The following is a 20,591-nucleotide window of genomic DNA, read 5'->3' as shown; positions in this document are numbered from 1 at the left end:
GTAGCTGTATAGTACTCTATTATATGGGTATACCACAATATATCCATTTTTTTTCTGTTGATGAACATTGGAATTTCCAACTTGAAGCTACTATGGATATTGATAATTTAAACATTCTTGTCCAAGTTTTTTAACTCACATGTGTTTCCATTCATGTTTGGTAAAGATCTAGTCATAGAATAGCTGCTTATCTTTGGCTTTAGTAGATAAGGCCAAATTGTTTTTCATCATGATTGTAGCAATCTGCCCTTCCATCAGAAGTATACTCAAATTCTTATTGTTCTGCATCCTTGCCAGTATTTGCTACTAAGTTAGTATAAATTTGGCTATTCTGGTGGGTGTAAAGTAATATCTTGTAGTTTTAGTTTGCATTTTCTTGGATACTAATGAGGTAAAGTAATTTAACAAATTTTGTTTAGCCATTTAGTTATTTTTTTCTTGGGAAAGTGCCTATTCAAGTTTTCACATTCATTTTTATGTTGGGCTGTCTATCTTTTTCTTACTGATTTGTAGGAGTCTATTACTGGTTACATATGTGGAAAATATTCTCTCCCATATTGTATCTGGCCTTTACATTTTCTTATTGGTAATTTTAGATGCGGAGATGGTATTCATTTTGTTTATTTTTAAAATTTGTATTGAGAAACAACATACATGCAGTAAAGGGCACAAATCTTAAGTGTAAATCTTGAAGTTTCGCATATGTATATACCCATATAACTAACATGCAATTATGGTATAGAGCTTTCCCAGCATCCCAGCTTTTTTGTGCTCCTTCCAAGTCAGTACTGCCCCCTGTGCACACACATACAACTATAGGTTAGTTTTGTGTGAACTTGAATTTTATTTAAATATTTTCATACTGTATATAATCTTGGGCTGAATTTTTTTCATTCAACTATAAGTGAGAATAATCAGTATCATATACAGCTGTAGTTTATCTCTTCATTTAGTTGAGTGGTATTCCACGGTAGGAACATACCAACATTGTATTTATCCATTCTAATGTTGGCAGACATTTTGGTTGTTTCTGTGTTGTGGCTATCATTAAACGAAGCTGCTATGAACATTCTTGTCTTTTGATAAACATATGTACCCAATTCCATTACCTTAGAGTGGAATTGCTGAGTTATAGAGCAAGCATGTTGTTATCTTTAGTACATACTACATACTACATAGTTTTGCCGAGTAGTTATCCCAATTTACATTGCCATCAGCTATGTATATTGTATCTGTGTTCTTGGTATCATTGGTCTTTTTAATTTTAGTTACTCTGGTAGCTGTGTCGTGGTACCTCATTGTGCTTTTGATTATTTGTTGATGACTAGTACTGTTGAGCTCCTTTTAAACAATGTTTATTGAATATTTGGGTATCTTTTGTGAAGGGTCTATTTAATTCTTATGTCTTTTGTTTCTTTTTTTTTGAGTTGTCTGTCCTTTAACTGATTTATGAGAGTCCTTTATATATTCCAGGAATAAACCCTTTGCCTACATGGATTTAGCAGACTTTTATATTATTGTAGTGCTTTCCTTGATCTGTTTAAGAAAGCTTTCTCTATCCCAACATCAAGAAAATATTCTTTAGAAATTTTTTGTTTTGGCTTTTACATTTATATCTACAATCAACCAGTAATTGATTTTAATGTATTATGAGAAAATGAGGGTCAAAGTCCCCCACCCTGATGGATGTATGATTGTCCCAAACTATTTATTGAAAAGACTGAGCTTTCCCCACACTGCTCTGCAGTGCCACCTTTGCCATAAATAATGTAGATGTGTCTGTTTTTGGACACATTATTTTGATCTGTTGTATGTGCTCATCCTTTAGGACAGTGCCACATGGCCTTAGTTCCACAGCTTTGTAAGATGTCTTCATAAATGACAACGTTTTCTTACCTTGTTCTTTTTTTTTTTCCAAAAATATTTGCCTATTCTTGGTTCTTTGTATTTCCATATAAATTGTAGAAGCAGCTTGTGAATTTCCACACAAACACAAAATCCTGTTGGGATTTTTTTTTAAATTGTGATTGCCTTGAGTATATAGATCAAGATATGATTAATGGACATATTTATAAATTTGAGTTTCTAATCTACGTGATATATTTGTCCATTTATTTAGGTATTTAGGTCTTGTTAAATTCTCTCAAAAATACTGCATAGTTTTGAAGAACAGATCTTATACATTTTTTATTAGATTTATAGCTTTTCAAAATTTGAAAAGTTTTGATGCTGTTGCAAATGGTACTCTTTTTAAGTTCTTTTTCTTCTTTACATTTTCGAACCCTTTGCTGCTGTTACATAGAAATATAACTTTTTGTTGTTCTTTTTTCTAGAAACCTTGTAAATATTACTAATTCCAATAATTTGTCTGTCAATACTTTTAGATATCACAGTTATCATCTGCAAAAAAAAATAATAATTTTATAACTACCTTTCCAAACCTTATTCCTTTTACTTTGCCTCTTTTCAGATTTCAGAGAGAAATTTTAAACATTTTACTAATGAGTAGAACTTTCCTTTAGGTTTTTAAGTGACTATTAGATAAATTTTGCTCCCCTATATATTTACTTGTAGGCCATAGAGTCTCTATCACAACTACTTAACTCTGTTGTTGTAGTGCAAACACAGTCATAGACAATACATAAATGAATGAGTGTGATTATGTTCCAATAAAACTTTATTTATAGAAACAGGAGTTGGGCCAGATTTGGCTTACTAGGTGTAGTTTGCCCACCCCTTGTCTGTTACTTCTTTGAAGGTAATCTGCCTTTTTTCTCTAAGTTGCTTTCCACAGTATTTTTCTTTCTGTCTGGTTTCCAGCAGATTTTCTGTGATGTGCCTAATTGTGTGTGTGTGTGTGTGTGTGTGTGTGTTTAATTCATGTCCTCTGTGTGGGTGTGTATTGATCTTTTTTTGAGGGTGTTAGGATTTCTTAAATCTAGAGCTTGATATCTTTTGTTGACTTTGGAAAATTCTTAGCCATTTCTACTTACATTATTGCTTCATCACAGTTTGTCCTTTCTATCTGGGAATACTAATATAAAATTTTAAAACTTTTTAAAATTCCTCATGTTTCATATCCTCTATGTGGTATTTTCAATGTTTATATTTCTTCATGCTTAATTCTGGGTATTTTCTCCTAACTTCTCTTTCAATTTATGGATTTTCTCTTTAATTTGCTGTTGAACCCAACTATTGAGCTTTTAAGTTCTAAATGATGTAGAACTTTTCCAGCCCTCCAGAAGACACCTTTATACTCCTTCCAATTCAATATTATCCCCCTACATACACAAACACCAAACTATAGAGAAAGTTCTTTTTAAGTGCTTTAAGTTCTGTTGTTTTCATTTTTCAGTTCTAGAGTTTCCATTTTGTTATTTTATGGGTATTTTGTTCTCTGCTGAAATATTCAATTTTCTCTTTTATTTTCTTGAATATATTAAACATGATTATTTTATAGTCTAATAAGTCCCATATTTGTATCTCTGTAGTTTATTCCTGTTACTTTTTTGTCCTTTTAGTTTTCTACAAAAACGGTTATATTGTCTCAACTTCTTGTTGTCTTGATAATTTTTTATTGTGTCAAACACTGTATATAAAAGCTTGTGGATATAATTTGAAGCCTGTATTATGATGTTACTTTTATTCAGAGGATTTACATTCGCTTTTGGCAGGAGACTGGAATGACCAACAACATAGGGTAACTGTGATCCAACTTCAGGGGTAGAGATGATTTGAAGCAATGGTGTTAGGACCAGACTATTTTTAGTTTATCGTTTTTCCTAGAGTGTTAGTTTTAGGGTTGCAACTTGATGATTTACCAGGCCTCTGTCTACTTCTTGGACCCTGAACTTGTTTATTCCTCAAACCCTTCAAGGTCATCACGTTCTGCTCAGCTTCTTAGCCTCTCATCTGCCTCTTCTGGAATCTTTTGATTTCCCTGGGAGACATGGTGGCCTCCAATGCCAGGATCACCGCCTTGGTTTCCTTTTTCTCCTAGCTCTCCAGGGCCTATCATTCTTCACTTCCTTAACTCTGATTTATTCAGAGGCACTTTCTTTTCAGCTTTTCTCGTTGTTATCAATGGGAAACTTATTCCTAATGGCCTAATCTCCCATTACCAGAAACCTATATTTTTATTTACATGAAAAAAGTCCTGGTTATGAATGACTATGATTGTAAAACACAAAGCTGAGATTATCAAATTTTCTTATTTTGGAAGTGAATCAGGGACGTACAATATCATGAGAGTAAAGTATTTATTTTAGTCATATTTTTGCTTGCTTTTGTCAGTAAAAACAACCCCAAAATTTCAGTGACTTTAAAATAAGAAGCCTTATTTTTAATTCATGTTACTCAATTATTTTTAATTCAGTTTGATTCTGTTGAATGTGGCCCTGTTCTATATTTTCTTCATTGTGGAATTCAGAATGAATGAAAAGTCCCTATCTTGGATAGGCCTTTTTTATGACAATGTTGGATAGTTTTTAAAACTTCTTAGATATGCTGAATTTCAGTCTTACTCACATTTTATTGGTGAAAACAAGTTAAGGCCATCCTTTTAGAGTAAAAAAATACTTCACATCACATGGCAATGGGTAGGGCTATGAAACTTCTCAGAGAACGGCAACAAGTAATAGCAACAATAACATAATCCATTACACAAAGTTTCCAGAAAGAGAGGAGTCAGAAGAACTCTGACAAGTAGTCACTCTTTAAACAATGACAACTGCTGAGTGAATTTAGAATGGACTCATCAGCATCTGACAAAACAGCAGTTAATTTTTTTAAAAGTCTATCTCTTTAACAGTATTTATTTATTTATTTATTTATTTATTTATTTATTTTATTTTTAATTTATTGGGGTGACAATTGTCAGCAAAATTACATAGATTTCAGGTGTGCAACTCTGTATCACATCATCCATAAATCACACCGTGTACTCTTTAACAGTATTTAATATACTAGGAATTAGAGAACACCTTCCAAGTTACATAGATCTCTCCAGTGAGTAGGCACTTCCCATTTTTCTGAGACCTTTCAGGACAATAGGAACTATATTCTTGGATAGGTTACACCTTGGATGTTAACCCAGACCCCACCCCTACTGCCACAGGATGGTCACTTTTGGCAGCTATGTTTGCCTGCCAAGAAACTCATGGCAGCAATAATTTCAGGAACTTTTTAATTTAATACTAGTTATCTAGGATCTACATTTTCACTAGCAGCTAATGATTAGCCCAGGCAGCCCATAAAAAGCTCTGATTTATACCAAAGGGCTCCAGGCGTGCTAGGGCCAAACTCTACGTAGGACCAAGAGGCCACGGATATGGGGGATGTACTTGGAACATTCCAGCCTATGTCACAATGAATGATGTTCTACTTGTATCTAGTTAGGATTAAGAGGAGTCGTATTTTGAGAAATAGATCCTTTAGAGTGAAGTTTATAACAGCTAGAACATTGATGATACATGTTTATAAAATACAATAATTTTGAGCTACTAAATACATCTTAAGTGTAATGCAGTTTTTGATTCCTGAGTGTTGAAGATTTCTAATACCGAAGCAACCTGACCTTCTATTTCGTTTATCTTCATGTGGATGATAGCCCGGAATCTAAAGCCCTGGATCATTCTATTTGTTATTAGAATTCAGCTTAATAGTTGATGTCTTGGGTCACATCTCGGTCCAGATTTCCAATCTGGTTGCAGATGTGAGCACTGATCTGCGGATGCTAAAAGCAGATGTGAAACCATGTTGTGTATCTGATGGAGCACCTATTATTTTTACCTTGTTTCGTAGGCTGAGCGTCAGGCAATCAACACAACAGTCCAAGGTTCAGCGGCCGATATTGTCAAAATAGCCACAGTTAACATTCAGAAGCAACTAGAGACCTTCCACTCAACCTTCAAATCCCATGGTCATCGGGAGGTTATGCTCCAAAGTGACAAAACAGGTTTGTTCATAAATGAGACCCCAGCTATAGCATGATGAGATTAATTGCATCAGAAAAGGGGAAGTATTTTTTTTTATATTATTTCTCCGCAGCTCTCCAACATTTTGGTCTCATGATGTGTTTATACTGTTAGAATTATCAAGATCCCAAAGAGCTTTTGTTTATGTGGATTTTATCTACAAATATTTACCATATTAGAAATTTAAAAACAGGGACTTTAAAAATGTTTATAAACATTTAAAAATAATAAACTTGCCGTGTGTTAACATAAATAATATTTTTATAAAAATAACTACATTTTTTAGAACAAAAGAAAAATGGTGATGAGTAACTCTATTTTACATTTCTACAAATCTCGTTAATGGCTGGCTTAAGAAAAGACAGTTGGATTCTCATATCTGTTTCTGCATTGAATTTATTACGATATCACCTGTCCTGTAACCTCTGGAAAACCCTTTATACCCACAGTCTAGGGTGATAAATGGCCCAGTTCCTGGGAGACTGGTGGGTTTCTCAGGATGTGAACTTTCAGTGCTAAAACCAAGAGAGTTGGTCACCTTGCTATACACTTAGGAGAGAATGAGACTAAAAAAGGAATATAACCTCAGTGTGTTATTATGAAAATAATTTGATTTTGCCAGTGCTTTGAAAGGATCTCAGGGATTCCTGATGGTACTCAAACCACAATTTAAGAACATGTTGATTTTCCTATTCGTGACCTTCCTTGTTCTCTGAGGTCTGGGACTATACACTGAGTTGACTTCCTTATCATGTACATTTCTTTGCCAATATTGGCATCTTTTCTCGTTCTTTTCAAAATATTTTTCCTACATTCTCTTCTTGTTGCTTGGATAATTTCTTGTACTAACAAGTACATAGAACTTGCCCTTTTGTTTATCCCGTGTCCATACTTCTGCTTTAAATACCATTTCACTGTCGCTAAGATTGTCAAACCATGACTGCCAGCCATATTTTCAATTTTCCTGGGAAGAAGTTAAGAAGGTTTGGAGCATAAAGGGGAAAAATAAACTGCTGGAGATGAGGCAGAAAAGGTAGTGATCAGCTATTGAGGATGGAATTTGCTAGAAGAGACATACACATACATTAAGAGAATAATACAGCCAGTTACATAGATATAAAGTTATTCACTTATATACAAAAATACATAGATACAAAAACCTATTTGCCCATCAAGTGAAGATTGTTAATTTTATTGTCATCAATCTCCCCAAAATAAAATTAGGATTACTTGTCTAAAGTGTGAGGTCCAACTGGGGAAGCAGCAGTTCTACCATAGTGACCCTTCTGGCCATAAAAAGACATCAGGAATTGTCCCTTTTATAAAACACTACAGATGTTTTATAATGACAATACCAGTTCACTTTCCTGGAGTAGGAATCAGGACCCTTACTACTCTGGTGCTATGATACTGGGGACTCCACGGAAAGAGATGATTATTTATTAGAAGTAAATTAGACTAGAGTTTGGAGCCGAGTTCTTCAAACCCCGTTTACTGACTTCTTTGTTAGACTCCTTCTTTCTGGGAGGAAGTTGATGGAGATTTAGATTACCTGATGGGGAGCTAGCAAGTAGTTATTTTCCTGATAGTTCTAAATTTTACATGTTTTAATCTCTTAATTAATATTTCCCAGAGTTTCTCAAGACCTCTAAAAAAATGTTTTCCTATGGCAGAGTGACATGCTTATCAGTTTTGCTACTTTTTTCATGGGGTAGGATTGTTACCAAAGAGAAAACTTCAAGGGATGTTCTGCCCAATCAGAGGAGGCTTCTTCATCCTCCAACTCCATGATGAACTCTTATATGAAGTAGCAGAAGAAGATGTTGTTCAGGTATTCTTCCAGTGTTTGGGTCCATTCTATAGAAAGTTGAGATACTGTAGGTCAGGGTAAGGTGCATGAGATTTCTGGAACCTTTCCCTAGCTCCAGGATGACTATATAAATCTTGGGTCCTTAAAGGTAGAGAAAGAGCTAAGAGGGCTCACTGTCATACTCATTGTTAAAGAAATTCCTGATATGGGATGTTTTTGTCTGAAAGAAGTTAGATGAGAATTTGGAGTCTTGCCCCCAAGGGTTTCAAATCTCCAAGCGTTATAGCCGAAGCTGGTGGAGCTCCATCAGTGCTGACAGGATGCCTGGCTCTTTCTGGAAGTCAAATTTTAAGCATCAGGTGAAGAGCTCCAGTATGGCTTATCACCTCAGTGGGTGGATTGGGAAATGTTCTTTGATTGCGCAGAGTGTTTGTTAATTTCTTTTTCTTTTTCTTTTTGTTAGGTAGCTCAGATTGTCAAGAATGAAATGGAAAATGCCATACAACTTTCTGTGAAACTCAAAGTGAAAGTGAAAATAGGTGCCAGCTGGGGAGAGCTGAAGAACTTTGATGTGTAATTATACCATTGATTAAATTCCCTTAGGGAAGACTTGTATAGGTCCAATCACATGGAAAGAATAGAAACTACCCTTTTGCCTAGTTCACGAAAAAATAGAAACCCTCAGGTCTTGATGGACTTAGGATAGTAATTTTATAATGAGAGTTTCAAAATGTGTATGAGAATTTATTCTCTGTAATGTAAAAATCTTTTTTGAGACAAAATACCAAGTTTAATGATTATGTTCACTCTCAAAGAGTATCTATAAAATTGCCTTTTATAGTTTACTGTGGCTCTAAGCAGGTTCAGAACACATGCCTAAAATACGCACTTAGCACTTGAGTCCTCATCTGCCTGGGTTGAGCATAAGGAAAATGGAACTAAGTATTTCCAGCTCTGTCCAGGATTCAGACACTTGTGATGTAGACCTAACCCGAGCCATAGGAAGGTAAAGATTTGATTGCACATACACCACCAGGGTTAGGCCTTGTGTGTGATTTTTCTCAAATATCAATCTAAGCCTACTGAAGTAGTATTTTTGAATAGCACTGGCTAATAAATTACAAATTCTATGAAGTGGTAAGACTTGATATGGATGTAATCTAGGAATGGATTTTCATGAAATGCTGTTTCTTCTGCCTTTTCCCTCCCCCGTTCAATACGTAGGTATTGTAAAACAAGCTATACCTCTTCAAGAGGTATCCTGTTCTGTAAGATCAGATGTTTATATTGCAGTTTAGCATAGTACTGCCAGAGAAGTACTTTAGTGCCCCTTACTGTTTGTGACATGGTGAGAATACCCCCTCCCCCCGAAAAGATTGTACTTGAATAATTCCAGTCAGAGGTGTATAACTGACCTTTTTGTTGTTAAAATAAAATGTATTTATGAGAAGCTTTCTATCAGCAATTCAGTTTTTTAAATCGTTTTTGGTTTAAGAATATCAGAAACCCGTGTCCTATATTTACATATTCTGTAGTTTGCTCATCCTCTGTACACAAGAAAAGTATTTATTATATCCTTTAATCAGTTATCAGAACTTAAAATCTTTTAAGTTTATAAATCAGATGCTTTTTAAGAACAGTTGCTTCATAAACAAAATGTAGTACACTGTCATCAGTTGTATATTAGTGTACACGGTAGTCAGACATGTTTTTGGGGGGAGGGAAGAAGGGGCAGAAGATGGCAGAGGTAAGAGGGAAGTTCTATCATTGTTTCTCGAGTTTGTTCCACATTCACCTGTACCATGTTTTTCAGAGAGAAAAGCTGTAGTGCTGCCAGTATTCTGGTGGCCTTGAGATCCAGCCCATGAGAAATCTCAATCTATTTACTTGTGAGTGTTCTCCAAATACGAGTGCAAACATGTCAGTGCAGACACCTCATTTTCTGTAGCCATGGTCTTGCATGTGTGGTCACATGCATTTTTTCATCCGTTTTGACCAATAAGCTGGACTTAAAACAGTCAGTCCGTGCCTTGCATGCTTCAGTTATACACAAATTCCAGTTCACCACAGTTTACTTAAATAACACCAGTGCCTCTTCAACGCTTCACTGGGAGCTTTCAATCCACAAGTCACTGTGTAAATAACAGATGCACATTGTGGTAGGCAAAATAACGCCCCCCCCTCCCTGCAATGTGCACATTTTAATCCTCCCAAACTGTGCACATGTTACATTACATGGCAAAAGGGACATGGCTCATGTGATTAAGTCAGAGATCTGCCAATGGGGAGATTATCTGGGTGTTTCCAATATAAACACACGGGTTCTTATGAGAAGAAGGCAGATGGCCAGAGTCAGAGGAGGAGATGTGACTACGGAAAGAGTCAGATTGAGGTTTGAAGATGCTACACTGCCGACTTTAAAGATGAAGGAAGGGGCCGTGAGCCAAGGAATGCAGGCAGCCTCTAGGAGCTGGAAAAGGGAATGGAATGGAAATAGGTTCTCCCGTAGGCCTCCAAAGAGATGTAACTCTGCCAACACCTTGATTTTAGCCTGATAAGACCATATTGGACATCTGCCTTCCAGAATGGTAAAATAATAATTTGTGTTATTTGTTTTTTCAGTTTTATTGAGATTTAATTGACATACAACACTGTATAAGTTTAAGGTGTACAGCATGATGTGATTTTATTGTGCAACGATTATTACAATAAGTTAACATTTCATATAGATATAAAAAAGAAAGAATAAGTTTTCTTCCATGTGATGAGAACTTTTAGGATTTACTGTCTTAACAACTTTCACATATGCAATTCAGTAAATTAACTAGTGTCATCATGATGGACATTACATTCCCCAGTACATATTTATCTTATAACTGGAAGTTTGTACCTTTTGGTCACCTTTATCCAATTTCCACACCCTCTCCTCCCCACCCCCTGCTTCTGGTAACCACAAATCTGATCTGTTTTTCTGAGTTCTTTTTTTTTTAAATATTCCACATTTAAGTGAGATCATATAGTATGTGTCTTTATTTTATTTCACTTAACAAAATGTTCCAAAGGTCCACCCATGTTGTAACAAATAGCAGGATTTCCTCCATTTTTATGGCTCAAGAATATTCCATTGTGTGTGTGTGGTGTGTGTGTGTCTGTGTGTGTGTGTGTGTTCCCAAACTTCTTTATGCATTCAGCCATTGATGGACACTTAGGTTGTTATGTCTTGGCTATTGTAAATAATGCTGCTATGAACATGGAGTTGCAATATTTCTTTGATAAGTGTTTTCCTTTCTTTTGGATATTTACCCAGAAGTGGAATTGCTGTGTCATAAGGTAGTTCTGTTTTTAATTTTTTGAGGAATCTTCACACAGTTTTCCATAGTGGCTGCACCAGCTTACATCCCCATCAACAGTGCACAAGGGTTCCTTTTTTCTACATCCTTACCAACACGTGTTATTTTTTGTCTTTTTGATCATAGCTATTCTACCCAGTTTCCCCGAAAATAAGACCTAGCCGGACCATTGGCTCTAATGCGTCTTTTGGAGAAAAAATTAATATAAGACTCGGTCTTATTTTACTATAAGACTGTGTCTATAATATAATATAATATAATATAATATAATATAATATAATATAATATAATATAATATAATATAATAAATAAATACTGGGTCTTATAGTAATTTTTGCTCCAAAAGACGCATTAGAGCTGATGGTCCGGCTAGGTCTTATTTTCGGGGAAACAGAGTAACAGGTGTGAGGTGATATTTCATTGTGGTTTTGATTTGCATTTCCCTAATGATTAGTGATGTTGAGTGCTTTTTCATGTACCTGTTGGCTACTTGTATATCTTTGGGAAAATGTCTATTCTATTCAGATCCTATGCCCATTTTTAAAAATTTGATTTTTTAATTTTTTTAAATTTTTTTTTTTGGCTGTTGAGTTGTATGAGTTCTTTTTACATATTGGATATTAACGCATTATCAGATATAAGATTTGCAAATATTTTTCCCATTTTATAGGTAGTCAATTGTTTATTTTGCTGTGCAGAAGTTTTTCTGGTTTCATGTAGTCCCACTTGTTTATTTTGTTGTGGCTGTGCTTGTGCTTTAGCCGTCCATATCCAAAATATCATTTGCCAAGACCAATGTCAAGGAGCTTTTTTCCTGTGTTCTCTTCTGAGAGCATAATGGTTTCAGGTCTTACATTTAAGTCTTTAATCCATTTTGAATTAATTTTTGTGAGTAGTGTAAGATAGGGTATAGTTTTATTGTTTTGCATGTGAATATACAATTTTCCCAGCACAATTTACTGAAAACACTGTCTTTTCTCCATTGAGTATTCTTGGCTTCCTTGTCAAATATTAGTTGACTGTATATGGGTGGTTTTATTTCTGGGCTCTTGATTCTGTTCCATTGACCTACATATCCATTTTTATGCCAGTATCCTACTGTTTTGATTACTATAGCTTTATAATATACCTTGAAATCAGAAAGTGTGATGCCTCCTGCTTTGTTCTTCTTCCTCAGGATTGCTTTGGCTATTTGGGGTCTTTTGTGGTTCCATACAAATTTTAGGATTGTATTTTCTACTTCTGAAAAACATTGGAATCTTGGTAAGGATTGCATTAAATCTATAGATACCTTTGGATAGTATGGACATTTTAACAGTATTAATTCTTCCAATTCATGAACTCAAGATACCTTTCCATTTATTTGTATCTTCTTTGATTTCTTTCATCAATGTTTTATAGTTTTCAGTGTAGAGATCTTTCCCCTCCTTGTTTAAATTTATTTATAAGTATTTTATTGTTTTTGATGCTTTTGTAAATGGGGTTGTTTTATTTCTTTTTTAGATCATTCATTGTTAGTATATAGAAATGCTACTGATTCGTGTATGTTAATTTTGTACCCTGCAGCTTTACTGAATTCATTGATTAGTTCTAACAGTTTTTTGGTGAAACCTAGGATTTTCTACACATAAAATTATGTCATCTGCAAATAGAGACAATTTTACTTCTTTCTTTCCTATTTGGATGCCTTTTATTTCTTTTTCTTGCCTGACTGCTCTGGCGAGGACTATGTTGAACAAGGGTGGTGAGAAGTGGGCACATTTGTCTTGTTCCTGATCATAAAGGAAAAGCTTTCAACCTTTCACCATTGTGTGTGATGTAAGCTATGGGCTTGTCATATATACCCTTTATTATGTTGAGGTAAGTTTTTTCTATACCTAGTTTCTTAAGAGTTTTTATTGTGAACAGATATTGATTTTTTTCAAATGCTTTTTCTGCATCTATTGAGATGATCATCTGATTTTTTTTCTTCCATTCTATTAATGTGGTGTATCACATTTATTGATTGGCATATGTTGAATCATCCTTGTATCCCAGGAACATACCCCGCTTGATCATGTTGAATGATCCTTTTAATGTGCTGCTGAACTTGGTTTGCTTGTATTTCACTAAGAATTTTTGCATCTATACTCATCTGGGATATTGGCCTGTAGTTCTTTTTTGGTTTTGTTTTTTCTCTTGCAGTGTCCTTTTTGGCTTGGGTATCAGGGTAATACTGGCCTCATAAAATAAGTTTGGGAGTGTTCCCTCTAATTAGATTTCTTTGGAAGAGTTTGAAAAGGATTGGTGTTACTTCTTTTGTTTGGTAAAATTCACCAGTGAAGCCATCTGGTCCTGGGCTTTTGTTTTTTGGGAGGTTTTTGATTACTGATTCAGTCTCCTTATTAGTAATTGCTTTGTTCTAATTTTCTATTTCTTTTTGATTCAGTCTTGGTAAGTTGTATGTTTCTAATAATTTTTCCATTTCTACTAGGCTTTCCAGTTTGTTGGAGTATAGTTGTTCTTATGATCCTTTCTGTGGTATCAGTATTTCTGTGTATTTCTGTGGTATCAGTTATAATGTTTGTTCTTTCATTTATAATTTTGTTGATTTGGTACTCTCTTTTTTCATTGGTTAGTCTAGCTAAAGATTTGTCAATTTTGTTTACCTTTTTAAACAACCAATTCTTAGTTTTTTAAAAAATCTTTTCTATTGTTTTCCTCTTCTTTATTTCATGTATTTCTCCTCTTAATTTTTATTATTTCCTTCCTTTTGCTAACTTTTGGCTTAGTTTGTTCTTTTTCTAGTTCCTTGAGCCATATAGTTAATGTAGGTATTTATTGTTATGAACTTCCTTCTTAGAATCACTTTCACTGCATCTGATAAGTTTTGGTATGTTGTGTTTCCATTTTTATTTGTCTCAAGGTACTCTTTTACGTCCTTCTTAATTTCTTCTTTGATCCATTGGTTGTTTAGGAGAGTGTTGTTAAATTACCATGTATGTGTGAATTTTCCAGTTTTTCTCCTGTTACTGATTTCTACTTCATACCATTATGGTCAGAGAAGTTACTTGGTATGATTTCAGTCTTCTTGAGTTTGCTAAGACTTGTTTTGTGTCTTAATCTATGGTCGGTCTATCCTAGCAAATCTTCCATTTGTGCTTAATAAGAATGTGTATTCTATTGTTGGATAGAATGTTCTCTATATATCTGGTCCATTTGGTTTATAGTGTTGTTCAAATCCATTGTTTCCTTATTGATTGTCTGGATAATCTATCCATTGTTGAGAATGGGGTATTAAAATGCCCAACTATTATTGTATATGCTGTTTATTTCTCCTTTCAGTTCTTAGTTTTTGTGATATATATATATATGTGTGTGTGTGTGTGTGTGTGTGTGTGTGTGTATACATATATATATTCCAATACTGAGTGTATAAATATTTACAATTGTTATACACTCTTGATGGATTGACCCTTTTATCATTATATAATGATCTTCTTTGTCTCTTTTTACCATTTTTACTTTAAGTCTATTTTTTGTCTAAGTATAACTACCCCTTCTTTTTCGTTTGGTTACCAGTTTGCTTGAAATATTTTCTTTCATCCCTTTACTCTCAGTCTATGTATGTCTTTAAGGCTAACATGAATATCTTGTAGGCAGCATATCATTGGATCTTGTTTTTTAATCCACTCAGCCATTCTATGTCTTTTGATTGGCGAATTAAAGACATTTACATTAAAGTAATTATTGATAGGTAAGGACTTACTATTGTCATTTTGTAAATTGTTTTATGGTTGTTTTGTAGATCCATTGTTCCTTGCTCCTTGTTCTGCTATCTTTGTGTGTGTGTGTGTGTGTGTGTGTGTGTGTGTATTCTGATATATTTTTATATCCGTATGCTTTTATTTCTTTATCATGTACTCTGTGTAATCACTACAGGTTTTTCCTTTGTGGTTGGTTACCTTGAGACTTACATAAAATATCCCAAAATCATAATACCCTAGTTAAAACTGATAACAACTTAACTGCAATAGCATTCCTAAACTTTACACTTTTATTTCTTTTTCCTCTCACATTTTAGATTATTTATGTTACCGTTTCATATTTTTTGTGTTGTGCATCCAATAACCAATAATTGTAGTTATGGTTACTATGTTTATTATTTTAACTTTTAAACTAGAGTTGTAAGTAAATTGTACACCTCCATTACATTACAGAATCTGACTGACTATATTTACCATTACCCATGAGTTTTATGCTATCTTCTCGTGTTTTTATGATGCTGATTAGCGTCCTTTTACTTCATTCAAAGAACGCCCAGTAGCATTTTTTTTGGTAAAGCAGGTGTGGTGGTGATGAACTCCTTCAGTTTTTTGTTTGTTCAGAAAATCTTTATCGCTTCTTAATTTCTGAAGGACAGCTTTGCCAGGTATAGAATTCCAGGTTGACAGTTTATTTCAATATTTTGAATACATCATCCCCTTTTCTCCTGGCCTGAAAAGTTTCTGTTAAGAAACCCACCCATAGTCTCATGGGGGCTCCGTTGTATGTAACTTGTCTCTTCTCTTGCTGCTTTCAAAATCTTTATTTTTGACTTTTGGCCATTTAATTATAATGTGTCTTAGTGTAGCCCTATTCAGATTCAACCTACTTGGAGTTCTTTGTGCCTCATGGATATGGATGACCATTTTTCACCAGATTTGGGAAGGTTTCAGTCATATTGCTTTAAATATACTGTCTGTCCCTTTCTCTTCTCCTTCTGGGATTCCGATATTGTGGATATTGTTTCTTTTAATTGTGTCCTTTAAGTCCAGTAGGCTTTCTTCACTCTTTTTTATTCTTCTTGCTTCTCTAATTGGATAATTTCAAATGTCCCGTCTTTCCGGTAACTGATTCTTTATTTTAAATGGTTGAGTCTGCTGCTGAAACTCTCTATTGAATTCTTCAATGCAGTCATTTTATTTTTCAGCTCTAGTATTTCTGTGTTTTGTGGGGTTTTTTTTGATAGTTTCTATTTCTTTGTTGAACTTCTCATTTTGTTTATGTATTGTTTTCCTATTTTGTTTAGTTGTCTATGTGTTCTTCTAGTTCATTAAACTTCTTTAAGAGGATTATTCTGAATTCTTTGTCTGCTTTCCATTTCTTTAGGGTTAGTTATTGGAGCTTTATTAGTTTCCTTTGGTAGTATCATATTTACCTGATTTTTTGTGTTCCTTGATTCTGTATGTTGGTCTCTGTGCATTTGAGTGAGCAGCTCCCTTTTCCAGACTTTACAGGTTCACTATGATATAGTTTTTCACCAGTCTGCTTGGCTTGGTGTCTGGACATGTCAGCTGATAATGTCCTTGGGTCAGTGAGGCTTGCAATTAGGGTCTATTTTGGGGGAAGGCCATAATTCATGCTTTGAGGTCCAAGGGGGAGGGGTGCTGCAGGCTGAGAACATTTGGATAGGGCTGTGGCTTGGTTCCCTGCTCCAGTGAGGCTACTGGATGGATTCTGTGGTTGCCTGGGTTCTGTGGTTGGTCTTCCTAGGCAATTGGGACTGGGTACTATACCCAGCAGCAGGTGTGGCTATGAATTAACTTCCCTGTCATGGCAGGGCAGCAGAATGAGCCCTAAGGCCTGTACTGCTCATTGTTTGGAGACCCAAATCAGGCTAGACTGCTCACTACATTTCTTGACCAGGTGGAACCACCAGTTTTGCTCTGAAGATGGGGAAAGCACCATGCTATGTTGTCTTTTCAAGTGCCCCTGTAAGTAGGGCTGTAGAATGGGCTATGAAGCTTCTTGTGCTGTGGTTAGGTCCCCTGGTGGGGGTGGGGGTGGGGTATTTGTGTGAAGGATATTACAGTAGTGGGTGGGGCTAGGAATTAGTTTCCCTGCCTGAACAGGGCCCAGTACAGACCTCAAGGCTGGTAAGGCTCTTGCTTGGAAATCAAATCAGGCAGACCTGCGGGGCCCATGGCAGATAGGGCCACCATCTTGGCTTGGCAAACACAGAGTCACTGGTCAGGTTCTTCATTAAAGTGCCTTTATAATCAGGGTGGCAGGGTGGGTGGGCTACTGAGATTCCCAGGAGCTCTGGTTAGATTTCCTGGTTAGCAGGATTGGAGGCTGTATTCAGCAATGGACAGGGTTACAGATTATCTTCCCTGTACGGGGGGCAGGGTTGCAGAGCAGCCCCCGTGGCTGATAAGTCTCTAGTTTGGGGAGCTAACAAGCATATCTGGCTATACAGAGTCACCAATTTGTCTCTAGTAGGTGGGCAGAACTGCCGGCTGTGGTCTGCTTAAATGCTGCTGGGCTAAGCCATTTGACAGGTAATTAGGCCAGACTTCCTGGTTGGGTGGGGCCAGAAGGTACCCTTAGCAGTGAGTGAAGCTGTGAATTAGGTCCCCTGCCCAAGATGAGTGACAGACCTGGCTCCAAGGCTGTCAAAGCTCTTTGAGGTCTTGACTCAAGCAAAACTGTACCCTCAGTTCTCTGGCCTAACAGGACCACCTTCTTTGCTGCAGTAGTACTGTCAGCCAGGTTCTCTACTTGAGTGCTGCTGGGTTACGCAGCTTCCCAGGTGCTAAGGCCAGGCTTCCTGGTCAGGCATGGCCAGGAAGCGGGGTGCCACTGGCTTTGCTCTGCAGATAATCAGGTCTGCTTGCTGGACTCTCCACTGGAGTGGTGCTGGCTGTGCAGCTTCCAGGTGTTCTGGCTAGGCTTTCTGGTTGGGGGGGCCTGGATATACACTAAGCAGTGGGTGGGGCTATGTCAGCTTCTCTGCCCAGACAGGGGTGGGGGAGAGCTGGGGCAGGGGAAGTGCACACCAGGCTCCAGGGGCAGACAGAGAGGCTCTTCATTTGATATCCCAAATCAGGCAGACCTGTACCCCAATGATTTCCCTGGTCAGAATGCACCCCTATCTTGGCTCTGCAGATTAGCAAAGCCTCTGACTGGGACTACTTTGGGTGCTGCGGTAGGACCTTGGTCTGTCCAGATCTGAGTGTTGATTGTTGCAAACCCCTCCCCGATTCTGTGTCATAATCCAATCCCCAGTGGTCAAGCCCTGCAGATTCCCTTGTGCAGATTCCACTGAGATCCCTATGAGGCAAGGCCAGAGTACGACTCCCAAGAAGGGATCCACAACTTTCAATGTCCACCCTGAGCTCTCTTTTCTTACTGAAGGAACCTTAGGCTCTGGGGAGACCTCTCTGTGTGGTGCTGCACTTGCCTGGGGAAGAGACAGTGCAGTCAGCGTGTAGCCTTCTAATGCAGTCTGTCTCGGTCTCTGTGGTGCAGGGGGATGCTTCTATCTGACCCCCATGCTCTAGGATTTTCTCAGTAGTGTCTTGTCCCTGAATAATTGTTAGTTCTTCTTGTGATGGGGAGTGAAGTAAGGAAGGACCTACACGTTGCCATCTTAGTGATCTCATCCCTCAATCTGTGTTGTTTTAAGCCAGTAAGTCTGTAGTACTTTGTTATAGCATTAGTAGGAAACAAATACATGCATCATGAGGAAGTACCAATTACGTCACTTCTTTCAAAGTCTGGCCATGATTGGTCACTTCACATTTGTCATTCACTTTATACACAGACAGTAAAGCATGTAGCAGTGTTGACTCCTGGTCTCCCAGTGTTAAATCCATGTGACATTTTACCAAATTGGTAATCAAAAGTTGGCTAAATAAGATGTAAGTGCATCAGAGAAATGAAAAATGATACCACTATAAGTGTAATTCAAATTGAATGTCGAGTTATAGAAGAAGTGGCTGATTGTGGAAATACTGACACTGATGCCATTTGAGATACTCTATATATGCAACTTGAAAAACTTGAAGGCCAAATTTATCAACATAAATGAGGGAAATGGTTGTGACAAGAAGGATGAAGATGTCATAAAGGAAGTGATGCCAGCCAAAACACCATTATTTATTAACCTATAAATTCACTATAATTTCAATTAAAGTCTCAATAGGGATTATTTTTAAGATCAATGATATCCTAAAACTCACCTAGAGAAAAAAATCAGTATCTAACTAACTTGAAAAAGATCAAAGATATCCATCAGATACTAGGACATTATAAAGATATAATAATTTAACTGGTAAGGACACAGAAATAGATAAATAGATTACTTGAGAATTTAGAAAACAGACTTATATGTATATGTCTATATGAAAATGTCATTTCAAATTAGTGGTGAAAAGATGAGTCATTCAAAAATAGTGGTGTAGTGAAGTTATCCATTTGTCAAAATAGCAAGTTAGAGGCCTACCTCAAAACTCCAAATGGATTAAAAGCCTGATATAAAAAATAAAACTATGAAAGTAAGGGAATGTTTGTTATTTTATACACATAAAGCCCTTTGAAACAAACTTCAAAAGTTAAAAAGATTATACAATTTAACCAAATTAAAAGAAACAAATCACAATATGAAAAAGTGCCATCAAGACACTGAACAGTCTAACCTATGGGCCAGAGCATGATGAAGAATGCAGAAGAGAGCCATAGCCTGGAGGAGGCTGAGTTACAAGCGGGGACCACTGGGCCCTGCCCCAAATACTGAATGCAGATGTGAAGCGTGAGTGATTGTAATTCAAAGGTGAGGAGGTAAATGGATCCTTTTGAGAAAGTTTTGAAAGGGAATCCTGGGCATTTGGATTTTATAGCATCTATCTTTATATTTGTACTTTTAATCCCAAAACATTTTTTAGCCTGGGGTTGATTGTTTTTTTTTTTTTTTTTCATTTTTATATAGAACCAAAAGTAGGAGGGGAATCGTGGTGGTGGGAAATTTTTCCTGAGATAATTAGCATTTGGAAGAATATTATTAGTTGGCTATGGCCACAGTGTAGCTAATTATAAAGAAAAGTGCCTGGTGAGGAATTAACTGCAGACAAAAGCCAGAGGAGCAGGAGCGTGCAGTCTTTCTGGGGGACTTTTACAGGTGTTGGGTTAATGAGTGTGCATTACAACCACTAGGTGGTAGTATAAGCCCATAATAGCTTATTTTTTGCCTGCATGGAGAGTAAAGCCTGAGCTTTAAAGAAGTGAGGAAGGAAGATACGGATGGTGAGTTTGTAAATACATGTTATTTAGCCTCAATTTCTTATGCTGCATTCTCACCAAACTTAGTTTTAACTTGTACTTCACCAAAGGTGAAATCAGTCAACATCCTCAAAAATTGTACAGTCTAACAATAAAAAGTTACACATCTCCCCAATTTGATGGAAATCTTGAATGGCTATTTCTACCCTTTTGGAGTTTGGGAAATGTGTTAAGTTTTTTTTCCTTTCTGTTTTTCAGTTCCAATATTTATTATGTACATTGCTCCCCCACCCACCTCCCTGCCTTTTAAAAACAATTATACTTTGTAAAACCATGGTTCACACTGTTGCAAATGAGGGTCTTACCTCTGTCCATATTTAATCTCAGCAAAAACCTTAGTAGGGCATGACATCATAACATAAGAGAGCATCTATG

At 36.3% G+C, this 20,591-nt stretch overlaps 1 protein-coding gene across 1 annotated transcript in view; it reads left to right on the top strand.

Moving 5' to 3' along the window:
* The window catches only part of POLQ (DNA polymerase theta), an 86,636-nt gene extending 77,487 nt beyond the window's left edge, over window positions 1–9,149 (top strand). The window contains exons 28-30 of the mRNA XM_033121474.1: window positions 5,803–5,956; window positions 7,691–7,806; window positions 8,249–9,149. Of these exons, the coding sequence (XP_032977365.1) occupies window positions 5,803–5,956; window positions 7,691–7,806; window positions 8,249–8,362 (384 nt within the window). The 3' untranslated portion in view covers window positions 8,363–9,149. The remainder of the gene's footprint in view (window positions 1–5,802; window positions 5,957–7,690; window positions 7,807–8,248) is intronic.
* The last annotated feature ends 11,442 nt before the right edge of the window (window positions 9,150–20,591 follow it).

The sequence above is a fragment of the Rhinolophus ferrumequinum genome, chromosome 2 (assembly GCF_004115265.2).
Source record: "Rhinolophus ferrumequinum isolate MPI-CBG mRhiFer1 chromosome 2, mRhiFer1_v1.p, whole genome shotgun sequence".
NCBI lineage: Eukaryota > Metazoa > Chordata > Mammalia > Chiroptera > Rhinolophidae > Rhinolophus > Rhinolophus ferrumequinum.
This window is presented reverse-complemented; position numbering and strand designations above follow the sequence as displayed.